We start from the raw sequence: 16727 nt of genomic DNA on the forward strand, positions 1-16727 counted from the left end.
GAAAATGCATTTTTAGACCATATGATATGCCTAAATAAATCATATTGTCCCAAAAACCATACATGTTCCAAAAACTTCACATTTGAAAATATCCCATAGATATTGATCCCTTTGTCATAAGTTTAATGTCAATATTTTAAAAAATGTGTTTGATGCCTGAGAGATAAAAAAGTGTTTGTTTCCCCACACATATTTGCTTCTAAATTAGTGTCAATTAATTTTGACATACAAAGACTGACCATGAAAATCAAAACTAAACCTTAAAATAGTTTAATTCCTTAGTTTAGTTTAGTGTCTATCTATGTTGGCCCTGCGATGAAGTGGCAACTTGTCCAGGGTGTACCCCGCCTTGCGCCCGATTGTAGCTGAGATAGGCACCACCGACCCCAAAGGGAATAAGCGGTAGAAAATGGATGGGATGGATGGATAGTGTAGTTTATTAAGGATCCCCATTAGTCTACACCTCAGTGGAGACTATTCTTCCTGGAGTCCAGGCAAAATAGTACCCATCACACAATCACAAAACAAAAGGTTACAATGCAGTACAACATGATCAACTACGATGAGGTGGTGACTTGTCCAGGGTGTACCCCCGCCTACCGCCAGAATGCAGCGGTAGAAAAATGGATGAATGTATAAACAACATGATCAAATAACATGTTGTAATATAAAAATAGCACCAAAGAACCAAAAGACACAAAACAATAACTTTGAGTCTACATAATAAATGAAAAGAACTCTCTCTCTCTCTCTCTATCAATCCATTTTCTACTGCTTATTCCCTTTTGGGGTCGCGGGGGGTGCTGGCGCCTATCTCAGCTTCATTCGGTGTATATATATATATTAGGGATGCACCAATTAATCGGTAACCGAATATATTCGGCCGAATATGGCAAAAAAAGCCACATTCGGCCTTCGGTGGAATGAGTTAAAAGCAAGGCCGAATAGTGGCGTGTGACGCAATTTTTTGAGGCGGTGACGCAATCAACCAACGTGCAGTGACGTTGGGATATGTTGTGTACCTGTATAAGTGTATGAGGTTACATGCACACACTTATTGAGATTTAGTGGGGCCTCTGTTTACATTATTAGCCTGTTGTGTAGGCTACCTGTATAAGTGTATGAGGTTACAATGTTGTGTACCTGTATAAGTGTATGAGGTTACAATGTTGTGTACCTGTATAAGTGTATGAGGTTACAAGCACACACTTATTGAGATTTAGTGGGGCCTCTGTTTACATTATTAGTCTGTTGTGTAGGCTACCTGTATAAGTGTATGAGGTTACAAGCACACACTTATTGAGATTTACTTGAGCCTTCTGTTTACATTATTAGCATATCTACTGTGGCTAAGCAGACTTTTGCCAAAAGGACAATAATTCATTTGTTGTGTGTTTATCCACTTTAAGGCACTTTTATTTTTTTTTGGAATGCATGTTTTGTTTGAAGGCCTAATATAAATGAAAAACTGTGCTTTTTTTTGAAAAGCAAAGACTACTGGAATATTAAAAAAATGTCAATATTCAATAAAAAATTACTTTATTTGAAAAACATGTCTAAAATATTTATTCTAGGCTATTTATGCAATATTAAAAAAATTGTGAAAAACTGCATTCATTATTCGGTATTCGGCCTTCGGCCAAGCGTTTAAATTTTATTCGGCTTCGGCCACAAATTTTCATTTCGGTGCATCCCAAATATATATATATATATATATATATATATATATATATATATAAAATATAGATTATTTTAATATATATAATAATGATTGTAGTATAACAATCAACATTATCAACAAACGAAGAAAAATTACCATAAATATGTTTTTTTATGCTCCCGGAAGTGACGTTATGACCTGCATTTCAAAATAAAATGCTAATCAGTCGTTTTGGTTTTTCACCAATAGAACTGTTTATGACCGAGTCGATCATTTGTCAATTTATTGATTGAATTTCCGGGATATAAGGGAGCTATTTGCCATACTTCCACAAACGGGTTGCGTTTTTGTTTCATGGATACGCATAATTTCAACTTTTATTTCTATTTGTTACTAAACCAAAAGTATTTTTAAAATGCCCCCAAAACCAATTCTAGTATGGTCCAATTCTATTATGATCCAATTCTATTATGGTCCAATTCTATTATGGTCATACTCTTGTTTGCTAGCAGCTACAATTTCAGTACTATTGAAGATTAGTGCGTCTGCCTCACATCACGAAGGTCCTGAGTAGTCAGAGTTTAATCCCGGGCTCGGGATCTTTCTGTGTGGAGTTTGCATGTTCTCCCCGTGACTACGTGGGTTCTACTCCGGCTTCCTCCCACCTCCAAAGACATGCACCTGGGGATAGGCCCCTCCTGCCTCCAAAGACATGCACCTGGGGATAGGCCCCTCCCACCTCCAAAGACATGCACCTGGGGATAGTCCCCTCCCACCTCCAAAGACGTGCACCTGGGGATAGTCCCCTCCCACCTCCAAAGACGTGCACCTGGGGATAGGTTGATTGGCAACACTAAATGTTCCCTAGTGTGTGAATGTTGTCTATCTGTGTTGGCCCTGTGATGAGGTGGCGACTTGTCCAGGGTGTACACCACCTTTCGCCTGATTGTAGCTGAGATAGACACCGGCGCCCATCGCGACCCCAAAGGGGAATAAGTGGTCAAATGGATGGATGGATGAAGATCTTTGCTCCTTCTCAACTTTGGTAATATTCATTTCACAAAATACAACCAATATTATGTTAATGTTGAATCTTACTTGTGAAAAGTAATCCCCGATTCTTATTTTCAACAGTCCGCTTATTTGCGCAGGAAAACGCTGAACACCATCTTTGTTTTCTACCTGTCAACTGTCAGTTTAGGCTCCTCATCACCACTTCAAGATGGCGCCCCAATTTCTCGCGTCACAGCAGCCAATGCTGCGTCTATTTCTAAAATGTTAATGGGTGAAAATCTGTTTGAACAAAAATTTAAAGAGGAATTCTACTTTTGTAACCTCATTATTCTATTGGCTAAGTTTTATATTCATGAATGTAAGTGTTTCAATACCCGACCTATCTTTTGTGCCTTTAAAAAAGATTTTGAACTTTACATTAAAAGGCTCTCTACCTCTAACAAAACAAAAAGCTGTGAAAACGATGATGCTGTGTTCCAAATGTAAGTTATTTAATGAATGTGAATGAGCCTATGACTTTGTACTTTGTTTATTATATATATATATTATTTTGTATTCTATTTTTGTTATTTCGAATTTACAACCCCTTGGTGCTGTTTTTTACAGTTTTCCTAATGTTTTATATTGTTGTTGTACTTACTGTTTGTAATTGTTGAAATGTATAAATAAACATAAAAACAAAAATGTTTTTTGTTTTTCCTGCGTATTCGAAGGTCACATCCGGTTTGTACTTCCGGCTTCCGTTCGGCCGGCCGCCAAGCTAGTAGCCGGCCAGCTAAAGTTGAGCAGTTTAGTCAGCATGAAGACGCCGCTTTGACAGCCGCTCCAAGGCTCACTAACCTCACTAACCTCACACTCTGTCGGCCTGCAACACTTTGGACTTCATGATAGAACCCGCCACACGTCCAACTATTCAGAATGTAAGACTCTTACCTTTTATTGCGGGGTTGTAAAGTTAGCTAACGCAAGTTAGCACTTTATCCAAAGTTCGTTCGGAATCTTTTGTTTTACCATCTCAACATAAGTTCTGGAGTGGATTTAAAGTCGAAGACGAACACGACACGTCAACTATTTTGCTTAAATGTCAAAATGTTCGATTAAATGCCACAGATTGGGCAACCGTAAATGTCACTTGAATGTCGTAAAATTTTACAATGACAAGATTTGTCAAAAAATGTTTAAGCATCGGTTGTTTTTACGACAACATCAACTGATTAAAGTGCAAACCCAGCTAGGCTATTGTTATGTCAAACTTTAAAACTGTAAGATAATGTACAAGACAGAGGAGCTGGGCCTCTTTGTATGTGCATCTATTTTCCCGAATATAAGGCGCACTTAAAATCATTTTCCCCCTTTAGAACTTGACAGTGCGCCTTATAACCTGCCTAATGTACTCAATTATTCTGGTTTTGCTTACCGACCTTGAAACTATTTTATTTGGTACATGGTGTGATGATAAGTGTGACTTGTAGATGGCAATCAAACATAGAGAAACCTGTAGTCTGGAATGTCTACTTTTTTGTTTACTTCCTTAAAAAAAAACACACACACAAACCAGTGACACGACCTATTAGTGTTTTGGTCCACCTGAGAAAATAACACGCTGCATGTGTTCTAGCAGATCTTTCAACAATGGATGACCCCAACAGACCCCAGCGGAAGATGTCCACAGCCGGGGACAGCTTGTACAAAGTCCTGGGCCTACAGAAGGGAGCGACACCGGAAGAGATAAAAAAGGCATACAGGTGGGTTTACCTCAATAATACAATAATACACCCCCCGTGCCATCACAGAGGCTGGCTTTTACACTTTGCATAGTAGAGTTTTAACCTGCACTTACAGATGTAGCGACCAACTGTAGTTACTGACTGTGGATTTCTGGAGTGTTCCTGAGCCCATGTGGTGATATTTTTTACACACTGATGTAGCTTTTTGATATCATGGCTTACTTGCAATGATTTCTCCAGATTCTCTGAACCTTTTGATGATATTACGGAACGTAGATGGTGAAATCCCTAAATTCCTTGCAATAACTGCTTGAGAAATGTTGTTCTTAAACAATTGGACAAATTGACATAGTGGTGACCCTCGCCTCGTCCTTGTTTGTGAATGAGAGAGCATTTCATGGAAGCTTATTTTGTAGCCAATCATGGCACCCACCTGTTCCCAATTAGCCTGTTCACCTGTGGGATGTTCCAAATAAGTCTTTGACGAGCATTCCTCAACTTGTTCAGTCTTTTTTGCCACTTGTGCCAGCTTTTTTAAAACATGTCGCATGCATCAAATTCCAAATGAGCTAATATTTGCCAAAAATAACTAATAATAATAGTGGATCTAACATAATAGTGTGAAAGTTCAGTCCATAGTGGATGTAACATAATAGTGAGAGTCCAGTCCATAGTGGATCTAACATAATAGTGTGAGAGTCCAGTCCATAGTGGATCTAACATAATAGTGAGAGTCCAGTCCATAGTGGATCTAACATAATAGTGAGAGTCCAGTCCATAGTGGATCTAACATAATAGTGTGAGAGTCCAGTCCATAGTGGATCTAACATAATAGTGTGAGAGTCCAGTCCATAGTGGATCTAACATAATAGTGAGAGTCCAGTCCATAGTGGATCTAACATAATAGTGAGAGTCCAGTCCATAGTGGATCTAACATAATAGTGTGAGAGTCCAGTCCATAGTGGATCTAACATAATAGTGTGAGAGTCCAGTCCATAGTGGATCTAACATAATAGTGAGAGTCCAGTCCATAGTGGATCTAACATAATAGTGTGAGAGTCCAGTCCGTAGTGGATCTAACATAACAGTGAGAGTCCAGTCCATAGTGGATCTAACATAACAGTGAGAGTCCAGTCCATAGTGGATCTAACATAATAGTGAGAGTCCAGTCCATAGTGGATCTAACATAATAAATGATAAATGGGTTGTACTTGTATAGCGCTTTTCTACCTTCAAGGTACTCAAAGCGCTTTGACACTACTTCCACATTCACACACTGATGGAGGGAGCTGCCATGCAATGCGCCAACCAGCACCCATCAGGAGCAAGGGTGAAGTGTCTTGCTCAGGACACAACGGACATGACGAGGTTGGTACTAGGTGGGAATCGAACCAGGGACGCTCGGGTTGCGCACGGCCGCTCTTCCCACTGCGCCACGCCGTCCCATAATAGTGAGAGTGCAGTCCATAGTGGATCTAACATAATAGTGAGAGTCCAGTCCATAGTGGATCTAACATAATAGTGAGAGAGTCCAGTCCACAGTGGATCTAAAATAATAGTGTGAGAGTCCAGTCCATAGTGGATCTAAAATAATAGTGAGAGTCCAGTCCATAGTGGATCTAACATAATAGTGAGAGTCCAGTCCATAGTGGATCTAACATAATAGTGAGAGTCCAGTCCATAGTGGATCTAACATAATAGTGAGAGTCCAGTCCATAGTGGATCTAACATAATAGTGAGAGTCCAGTCCATAGTGGATCTAACATAATAGTGAGAGTCCAGTCCATAGTGGATCTAACATAATAGTGTGAGAGTCCAGTCCATAGTGGATCTAACATAATAGTGTGAGAGTCCAGTCCATAGTGGATCTAACATAATAGTGAGAGTCCAGTCCATAGTCGATCTAACATAATAGTGTGAGAGTCCAGTCCGTAGTGGATCCAACATAATAGTGTGAGAGTCCTGAATGTGTTCATTCCTAGTTTTGGTGACTCCAGTGACAATCTACAATGTAAATAGTCATGAAATTAAAGACAACACATTGAATGAGAAGGTGTGTCCAAGTTTCTGGCCTGTACTGTCTATCATTAAAATATTTCTTATATATAAAAAGACTTCTTTAAGCACGCATTTTTCCTTTTTGAGCGTAGTAGGGGCGTGACAGCATAAATGTGTCGTAAATAAGAGTTGCACACGCAGTCTTCATAACTCTTATATACTGTATGTTGCCATCCAAGCAGCACCTTTTTCATGGACGCCCCTGCTTATGTCAGCAAGACGATGCCAAGCCACGTGTTGCAACAGCGTGGCTTCATAGTTAAAGTTAAGTTAAAGTAGCAATGATTGTCACACACACACACACTAGGTGTGGTGAAATTTGTCCTCTGCATTTGACCCATCCCCTTGATCACCCCCTGGGAAGTGAGGGGAGCAGTGGGCAGCAGCTGTGCCACGCCCGGGAATCATTTATGGTGATTTAACCCCCAATTCCAAGCCTTGATGCTGAGTGCCAAGCAGGGAGGTAATGGCTCCCATTTTTATAGTCCTTGGTATGACTCGGCCGGGGTTTGAACTCACAACCTACCCATCTCAGGGCGGACACTAACCACTAGACCACTGAGTAGGTAGTAAAAGAGTGCGGGTACTAGACGGGCCTGCCTGTAGTCCAGATCTGTCTCCCATTGAAAATGTGTGGTGCAATATGAAGCCTAAAACGTCTGTTGAACAACTTAAGCTGTACATCAAGCAAGAATGGGAAAGAATTCCACTTCAAAAATGTGTCTCCTCAGTTCCCAAACGTTTACTGAGTGCTTTTACAAGGAAAGGCCATGTAACACACTGGTTAAAATGCCTTTTTGGCAATGTGCTGCTGCCATTAAATCCTAAGTTCATGATTATTTGCAAAAAATTTAAACAAATATCTTGTCTTTGCAGTCCATTCAATTAAATATAAGTTGAAAAGGATTTGCAAATCATTGTATTCTCTTTTTATTTACCATTTACACAACGTGACAACTTCACTGCTATTGTACATGAAGATGTTGCACCGCGTCATTGAACTCTTATTTGATTCCAGGAAGCTGGCATTGAGGCACCACCCGGACAAGAACCCCGACAACCCGGAGGCGGCGGAAATGTTCAAAGAGATCAACAACGCCAACTCCATCCTCAGCGATGAGAACAAGCGCGTCATCTACGACGAGTACGGCTCCATGGGCCTCTACGTGGCCGAGCAGTTTGGCGACGAGAGCGTCAAGTACTACTTCCTCATGTCCAAGTGCTGGTTCAAGGTGAGCTGCATGCTGGGAAGTGGGAGGTGCAAAACCCCCGGGGGTCAACCCTCTCCTCCGTTGCCATTCTTTTTCAGGCCCTTCTGGTGTGCTGCGGGATCTTCACCTGCTGCTGCTGCTTCTGCTGCTGCTGCTTCTGCTGCGGGAGGTGCAAGCCCTCCGAGGAAGCCGAGGACACTTTCTACGTCAACCCCGAGGACCTGGAAGCGGAAATCAACGAGCAGGAGGAGGGTAAGCCCCCCACCACACACAACTAACTTAAGACTTCACTGCATTTGTAAGAAAAGAAAAAGAAAAGGCTATAAAAGTCTATCCAGGATGGCCAGCGAGCGGTGGATGGTGGAGGGTGTGTCAGTCCATCACCAGCCAGACATTTAGAAAACAGACCTAAATATCACCAAGACGTCACTTTGGTCACTCGGTTGACATTCACGGCACCCGAGTGTCTTGTGAGATGACGCTGGCTGCTGCCTGATCATTGTTAAGAAATAACCACCGACAGGGAGGCGAGAAACACTTTTTATTTCAACCGTATCTCCCGTCAAAAGCCTAAAGACCAAAGACTGACCGCACAGTTTCTGTCTTCACAATCATCATCATCATTTCTTTTTATTCTTTTCAGGAAAAAAATGCGTAAAATTTAAGAAAAAATGACCGACAGGAAGGCCGGAAACACTTTTTTTCAACCGTACCTCACAGTCGTAAGTGTAAAGACTGACCGCACAGTTCCTGTCTTCACAATCGTCGTCATCCTTCATCATTTCTTTTTATTCCTTTCATAAAAAAAATTAAGAAAAATTATTTTAAAAAATGACCGACAGGAAGGCGACAGAACACTTTATTTCAACCATACCTCCCCGTCAAAAGCCAAGTCTGACCACGCACTTCCTGTCTTCACAATCGTCGTCATCCTTCATTATCATGTCTTTTTATTCCTTTCATAAAAAATAAAAAATTAAATGTTTAAAAAAAAACAACCGACAGGAAGGCGAGAAACACTTTATTTTGAACCGTACCTCCCCGTCAAAAAAGCTTAAAGACTGCCCGCACAGTTCCTGTCTTCACGATCATCATCTTTCATCATCATTTCGTTTTATTTCTTTCATGAAAAAATTGCAAAAAATGTAAGAAAAAAAGGACTGACAGGAAGGTGAGAAACACTTTTTATTTCAACCGTACCTCCCTGTCAAAAACCTAAAGACTGCCCGCATAGTTCCTGTCTTCACAATCATCATCATTTCTTTTTATTCCTTTCATGAAAAAATTAAGAAAAAATATTAAGAAAAATGGACGGACAGGAAGGCGAGAAAAACCTTTTATTTCAACCGTACCTCACATCGAAAGCCTAAAGAGTGACCGCACGGATCCTGTCTTTGAGGCATTGTGAGCACGTTTATGAACACACCATTTATGAACGCATGCCCACAATGCATTGGGGTACATATTAAGTGCATTTTGTTCAAAGGAGCGAAGCTTTGATCAAATTGTTTTGCGTTGTGTTTCCCAGCACGAGACGCTGTAATTGTTATTCAGCCAAGCTCTTCCGCCAATGCCGAGGCCTCGGGCGAAGCTGGCGACGCCGCCTCAGGTAAAGTTCTTGTCATGTGTGTCCAAGCAAAAACCTATAAAAAAAATAATGATAAACTATTTCAAGGTACCCAAGCACTCTACTGTATGTAGTAAAATGAGTGTAGGATTTGGAACTACATGTTAGTCCTTGGTCATGAACCCACTATGATGCACCTGCTCAGCCAGAGAATATGAAGACCTAGCAGGAGGGATTATCAGTGTTGCCATCTTAGCTATTTTTTCTTTTTTCCTCTCGTCCTGAACTCAAGGCAACACAAAGTTTTGTGATAACTTATATACAATTATTCTGACAACATTATTATCATTATTCTAAATATTTTGGTAGTTACTCACCAGTATTGGTTGGCATTACCATCAATTAGTACTTATGTGACTATATGCAGTGTGTGTATATTGTACTTATGTACTGTACGTTTGTGCCAAAGTAAAGTGGGTAGAAGATTATTGATGATATATTGTCATGAGACCGGTAGATTTATTATTGTATATGATAATAAAGACGATAACAAAAGGGAGTTATTTGATTTATAACTCGTTTTATCTTCAGTGTGGTAACTTAACCTTTATAATTAGTTTTTAAGCCAAAATGCGTCCATTCTCCCTTTTCTGTCTACACACTGTGTCTGCTTGTAAGTACTCTGTGTATTTGCACTGCCGAACACGCTCCTCTGCTGGTAAAAGCAGCAATGCTGCATTGAGTAATTCACCTTTCAGTAAATAAATAATAAAAGTCTTTGCCTGAAAATACACATTTGTGCCACCCTTTCCAGGCGAGGACACGCCCATCGTCATTCAGCCCCACGCCAGCAACGGAGACATCCACCTGTCAGTGGAGTGAATCCTGCTGGTCCTGGACAGGGCTTAGAGTATGGATTCATGCAAAAACATCCCAGAGGTTTTTCTTGTGTGTGTTTACATCAGCAGTTATTTTTTGTTTTTAAGTGCCACACTTTTTTTCTTCCTATTATCCAGTATTTTCCAGTTATTTATGTTTTTCAAATGCATCTGGAATGTAGTCACATGACCAAAGCCTCGTCCCCTCATGCACTTTAAACATGCTAACCGTGTCAAAGTGCCAAATGACGCCAGAGTGGTTGGATATACAGTGTTCCCTCGCCACTTACGGACGTTTTTAACTTGTAAATAGGTGTTTTTTTTATGTATTTGTATTATAACTTCTATTTCATATAATCAGTGATAGATAATACAAGGAGACGCCACTCCCGTAATTGGATCAGCGTGCCTACATTAGCAGGGTATTACATTGTTGTCAACGGAACGGAAAATGTTGCAGAAGAAACGGTGTTATCAACTGTGTATTGATAGTTTAGGATTTTATGTTGACAATAAAGAGAACCGCAATAATAAGCAAGTTATGATTTATTTTCAGTATGCAAGGCATTTTATTACACTGTCTGAAATGACGCTAAAATGGCCGACACATCGCCAGGCATGTCGATCTAGTTATATCTACGTTACCAGCAGAGGTTCGGAATCTTTAGGCCCTTCAAGATTTGATTTTTCAAATAAGAATTGATTCTTGATTCAACACGATTCTCGCAATGTATTATTTACTATAGTCGGGCTGAAAACTATCACGATTTAAGTGTTTTATGTGGGCCAATATCGTTAATTATCATTCGTTATGACCTAACGAAAATAAGGAGCAATGGTAAAATAGATCAGGTGGAAAAATGTTCATTTCAAATGTTACCTTCCAATGATTATAATCCCCTCTGCTATCTAAGCAGGAAGGAAATATCAACGCAAACAATGCAAAGAAAATTGTCAACACTTAAAATGAAGGAACAAAAATACGAAATGCTTGCTAAGGTGTAACAAAACAGTGCAAAGTGTGAAAATATGAACCTAAAGAAACCTGAGAAGGAGTTATTTTCTGTGGTTTTAGTGCCAGGAAGTTACAGCTGTGCTCTAAAGGGTGAGCGCGGCTGAGGGGGTGTGGCATTACTGGTCTTGTATCATTTACAGACCACATTGATTTGACCAGGGTCCCTTTTGAAATGAAAACAAAACAAAAACTGCCTACCGTCGAGGTGACTTTTCTTCTTCTGTAGACAATTTCTTCATTTTTACAGACATATGGCGCAACCAAACTTGATAGTTGATACTGTTACCTGATTGGCTGTCATCATGTCACTCCCACTGATCAGTGATCACTCCCTTGGTTGCTCGGTTACCAGAGATCGAGTACCAACCTTGCTCTCGCAACTTCTGCTTTCTCCCAACAAAAAAAAAAAAAAAAATATCGAACCTTTTATCAAAAGCATTTTTTATTGATTTTATGTGTATATTGCAACTTATATTATCATTTAATCAGCAAGCACAATGGTATCGTAATTATAATAAAGCCTGACGTATGACATGCATGGAGATGGCCTAAATGCATCCTCTTAGAAATGTATTATCTAAAAAAATGTTTTTTGTAAATTATTGAATCGATTTAGAACGTTATAACAATCGCAATTCGGATGGGATCTAAGGGCGTTCAATAGTTGGCAACTGGACTGCTTGGTTTCATTGTAGTCTTCTTCAGTTTGTGCTCATAGATTTAGATCGGTCAGATCTATTTCAAAGGTTGGTGCCAAAACCCTAAATATTTATACTGGGCAAGGATGGTTTCGCCTGATCGTAGTGACAAAAAAAAAACAGTTTTAATGCAAACAAGCAATCCTAACTGTCAAAGCCCAACGACAGTCGTTGAAGTGTAATTTCCCCTCGTTAGCATCAAGGTATTGTGTGGCAGAACCATGGAAGGTAGACTCCTTAGTCTTGGACTGAAGACTTTGTCGTCGAAGGAGTGCTGTTTCTCCCTGAGGTACAGGTAGACAGCCGAGTCTTGGACTGAAGACTTTGTCGTCAAAGGAGTGCTGTTTCTCCCTGAGGTACAGGTAGACTGCTTAGTCTTGGACTGAAGACTTTGTCGTCAAAGGAGTGCTGTTTCTCCCTGAGGTGCAGGTAGACTGCTTAGTCTTGGACTGAAGACTTTGTCGTCAAAGGAGTGCTGTTTCTCCCTGAGGTACAGGTAGACAGCCGAGTCTTGGACTGAAGACTTTGTCTTCAAAGGAGTGCTGTTTCTCCCTGAGGTACAGGTAGACTGCTTAGTCTTGGACTGAAGACTTTGTCGTCAAAGGAGTGCTGTTTTTCCCCGAGGTGCAGGTAGACTCCTTAGTCTTGGACAGAAGACTTTGTCGTCAAAGGAGTGCTGTTTCTCCCTGAGGTGCAGGTAGACAGTCAAGTTTTGGACAGAAGACTTTGTCGTCAAAGGAGTGCTGTTTCTCCCTGAGTTACAGGTAGACAGCCGAGTCTTGGACTGAAGACTTTGTCTTCAAAGGAGTGCAGTTTCTCCTTGAGGTGCAGGTAGACTGCTTAGTTTTGGACTGAAGACTTTGTCGTCAAAGGAGTGTTGTTTCTCTCTGAGGTGCAGGTAGACAGCCGAGTCTTGGACTGAAGACTTTGTCGTCAAAGGAGTGCTGTTTCTCCCTGAGGTGCAGGTAGACAGCCGAGTCCTGGACAGAAGACTTTGTCGTCAAAGGAGTGCTGTTTCTCCCTGAGGTACAGGTACACAGCCGAGTCTTGAACTGAAGACTTTGTCGTCAAATGACTGCTATTTCTCCCTGAGGTACAGGTACACAGCCGAGTCTTCGACTGAACACTTTGTCGTCAAAGGAGTGCTGTTTCTCCCTGAGGTACAGGTAGACAGCCGAGTCTTGAACTGAAGACTTTGTCTTCAAAGGAGTGCTGTTTTTCCCTGAGGTGCAGGTAGACTGCTTAGTCTTGGACTGAAGACTTTGTCGTCAAAGGAGTGCTGTTTCTCCCTGAGGTGCAGGTAGACAGCCGAGTCTTGAACTGAAGACTGTCGTCAAATGACTGCTATTTCTCCCTGAGGTGCAGGTAGACAGCCGAGTCTTCGACTGAACACTTTGTCGTCAAAGGAGTGCGGTTTCTCTCTTTGAACTGTGGGCTGGTAGAAACTTTATCAGCTCTGCGTTGTAGGGTTCACAGCTTCCCTCAAATGCCTATACATCTGTTCTCTTTGACCTGTGGGCTGGTAGAAACTTTATCAGCTCTGCGTTGTTGGGTTCTGGTAACGCCCAGTTTGTGTTCCAGGCACACCCTCCTGTTTTGTTTTTTTTGGAGTATAAATATTTGGGGTTTTGGCACCAAACCATTGGATGAGATCTGACCAGTCTTAGAGCACAGACTGATGAAGCAAACTCGGAGGAAACGTCTTACAAGACCAACCAAACAGTCCTGTTGCGATCGATTGTACGACCTGGATGAATGAGAACCTTAAAAGGTTTAAATTCGGATGTCGGCACCCTGAGTGAGCGCCTGACTATTTGCTGGTGAAGCTGCTTCTATTGGCTGATGGCGGACCGATCACAGACCGCATCCAGCCTTCTGTTTGTATTATCTCAGCTGCGTGTTTGTAGGAACATTTGTATTTGTTTGAATCCCCCCTCCTTGTTGTCCAAACCTTCTGTGCCTTCTAAGGCTTCTGGCTCCAAACCAAAGCTGCTTACCATCAGAGTGTACGGTAAACTCTGCAGTCGAGCTACTTGAAGCAATATAAGGGCGACGGCAAAAGTGTCTTTTAAAAAGACTGTGCCAATAGTAAGCGAGGATGCCAATGATATTCCGGCATTAGTCGTGAGTACTCCTGTCAAATGTTATGTTACGATCACAGAAGAGTGTTTGAGTGTGTGTGCAAGTCTTAAGCGTATAAAGACTTAAAATGCGTACAGTAGTCACATGAATCGTAAAAATTAGCATTTTTACTTTGGGGTAATTCACGGGGGTCTGGAATGTAACTCCCACGACAATCGAGGGAACACTGTAAACCTGAATGTTTAAAGTTTTTTGTTTTTTTATATATATATGATAACTGGAACTGCTGATTCTGGCCAGATGTCTGCAGATGGACTGAACTTGGAGGCCAAAGTCTGTCTTTGATGGCATTTATTCCTTACATGATTACCACTACCATCATCAAGTGACTACACCGCAAACATTCGCTGATTTTTAATTTAATTTTTTTTGTTTTACTTCGTATTCCCTTGTTTGGTCCGAACTGTGGCGCCCTCAGACCATAATCCTGTTTTTATGCCACTTTTATTCTACTCAAGAAAAAGCCTTAAATTACAGCCGTGGTCAAAAGTTGTAGAGAACATAATGTCATGGCTGTCTTGAGTTTCCAGTCATTTCTACAACTCTTATTGTTTTGTGATGTAGTGATTGGAGCACATACTTGTTGCTCACAAAAAAAAAATTCATGAAGTTTGCTTCTTCATCTGACCACAGACGTGTGTTTGGGGTCATTGTCCTGTTGGAACCCCCAACAGCGCCCAAGACCCAACCTCCCAACCTGATGATTTTAGGTTTTTGACCTAAATGTTGGGTCAAAATCATCAATTTTTGACCACTCCTCTTGACAAAATTGTGGCCAAACAGCTCCATTGATGTTTCATCTGACATCACTTGGACAAATATAAGACCTTGTGGAGGAAAGTTCTGTGGTCAGATGAAACCAAAATGGAGATGTTTGGCCACAATACCCAGCAACATGTTTGGAGGAGAAAAGGTGAGGCCTTTAATACCAGGAACACCAAACCTACCGTCAAGCATGGTGGTCTTTAGTATTATGCTCTGGGCCTGTTTTGCTGCCAATGGAACCGGTGCTTTACAGAGAGTAAATGGGACAATGAAAAAGGAGGATTAGCTCCAAATTCTTCAGGACAAGCTAAAGTCATCAGTTCAAAGGTTGGGTCTTGTGCACAGTTGGGTGTTCCAACAGGACAATGACCCCAAACACACAAATCAACATCTGGCATGGCATCCTACGAGACCACTCGTTTTTAGATATGCCAGTGTTGAACTTTTTGTTTACATTTGTGTGAGACGTAGCGACGCTTCAAAAAATGTGATGCGCGTGGCACATGTTCAAATTTGTGGTGTTTGAACTCGGGATGTGACGATATGAACAGTTCATACCACAATTGTGGTGTGAAATGTATTATTGAATTCTTGACCACTCCTCTTGACAAAATTGGTGCAGTTCAGCTAAATGTGTTGCTTTTCTGACATGGACTTGTTTCTTCAGCATTGTCCACACGTTTAAGTTAGGACTTTGGGAAGGCAATTCTAAACCCTTCTTTTTCGTCTGATTTAGCCATTCCTTTACCACTTTTGAGGTGTGAGGTAGTATTGTGCTCTAGGCCTGTTTTGCTGCCAATGGGACAGTGAAAAAGGAGGATTACCTCCAAATTGTTCAGGACAAGCTAAAATCATCAGCCTGGAGGTTGGGTCTTGAGCGCAGTTGGGAGTTCCAACAGGACAATGACCTCAAAAGTGGTAAGGAATGGCTAAAACAGGCTAGAATGAAGCTTTTAGACTGGCCTTCCCAAAGTCCTGACTTAAATGTGTGGACAATGCTGAAGAAACAAGTCCATCTCAGGAAAGCAACACATTTAGCCGAACTGCACCAAATTGTATCAAGAGGAGTGATCAAAAATGAGATCCAACTTCCGGGCTGATGATTTTAGCTTGTCCTGAAGAATTTGGAGCTAATCCTCCTTTTTCATTGTCCCATTTACTCTCTGTAAAGCAGCAAAACAGGCCCAGAGCATAATACTACCACCACCATGATTGACAGTAGGCATGGTGTTTCTGTGATTAAAGGCCTCACCTTTTCTCCTCCAAACATATTGCTGGGTATTGTGGCCAAACAGCTTCATTTTTGTTTCATCTGACCACAGAACTTTCCTCCAGAAGGTCTTATCTTTGTCCATGTGATGTCAGATGAAACAAAAATCTTGATTTAAACGTGTGGACAATGCTGAAGAAACAAGTCCATGTCAGAAAGGTAACACATTTAGCTGAACTGCAGCAATTTTGTGGTGAAAAATGTGCACAGAAGCTTGTGGATGGCTACCAAAAGCACCTTATTGCAGGTAAACTTGCCAAGGGACATGTAAGCAAATATTAACATTGCTGTACGTATACTTTTGATTGCTCACATTTTCAGTAGAGCCATAATAAATTCATAAAAGAAGCAAACTTCATGAATGTTTTTTGTGAGCAACAAGTATGTGCTCCAATCACTACATCACAAAAAAGTAAGAGTTGTAGAAATGATTGGGAAGTCAAGCCAGCCATGACATCATCTTCTTTACACGTGTACGTACACTTTTGACCAGGACTGTGTATAATCTGAGCTTTTTCCCCGTTTGCTGTTGTTGTTTGTATCGTTGCCAAACTGTGTTGACGTGACTTTTGTAAATGAGTGTGCTGTCCATGCCACCTTGAAGCTATTGTTGGATGTGTCTCCACGCCCACATTCCCGTGTTCAGCTCCTGGACAAATGTTTGTCCTTTTGAGGGAACTTTTGGAATAAACTCAGGTGCCACTGATCCCAGTGCCTGTGGT

General features: G+C 41.1%; 1 protein-coding gene across 2 annotated transcripts; it reads left to right on the forward strand.

Annotated features, from left to right (window-relative positions):
- The first annotated feature begins 3402 nt into the window (after window positions 1–3402).
- Window positions 3403–16711, forward strand: dnajc5gb (DnaJ (Hsp40) homolog, subfamily C, member 5 gamma b). 2 transcript variants are annotated; one of them, XM_061896326.1, is made up of 6 exons: window positions 3403–3594; window positions 4293–4419; window positions 7478–7691; window positions 7769–7922; window positions 9199–9279; window positions 10052–16711. In XM_061896326.1, exons 2-6 carry the CDS (start codon window positions 4307–4309, stop codon window positions 10117–10119), a joined length of 630 nt encoding a protein of 209 aa, XP_061752310.1. In that variant the 5' UTR covers window positions 3403–3594; window positions 4293–4306; the 3' UTR covers window positions 10120–16711. The 2 variants fall into 2 exon arrangements, with proteins under 2 accessions (XP_061752310.1, XP_061752309.1); XM_061896325.1 differs by having other exon boundaries at window positions 4296–4419.
- Window positions 16712–16727: the final 16 nt, after the last annotated feature.

This window comes from Nerophis ophidion, linkage group LG03 (assembly GCF_033978795.1).
Source record: "Nerophis ophidion isolate RoL-2023_Sa linkage group LG03, RoL_Noph_v1.0, whole genome shotgun sequence".
Classification (NCBI taxonomy): domain Eukaryota; kingdom Metazoa; phylum Chordata; class Actinopteri; order Syngnathiformes; family Syngnathidae; genus Nerophis; species Nerophis ophidion.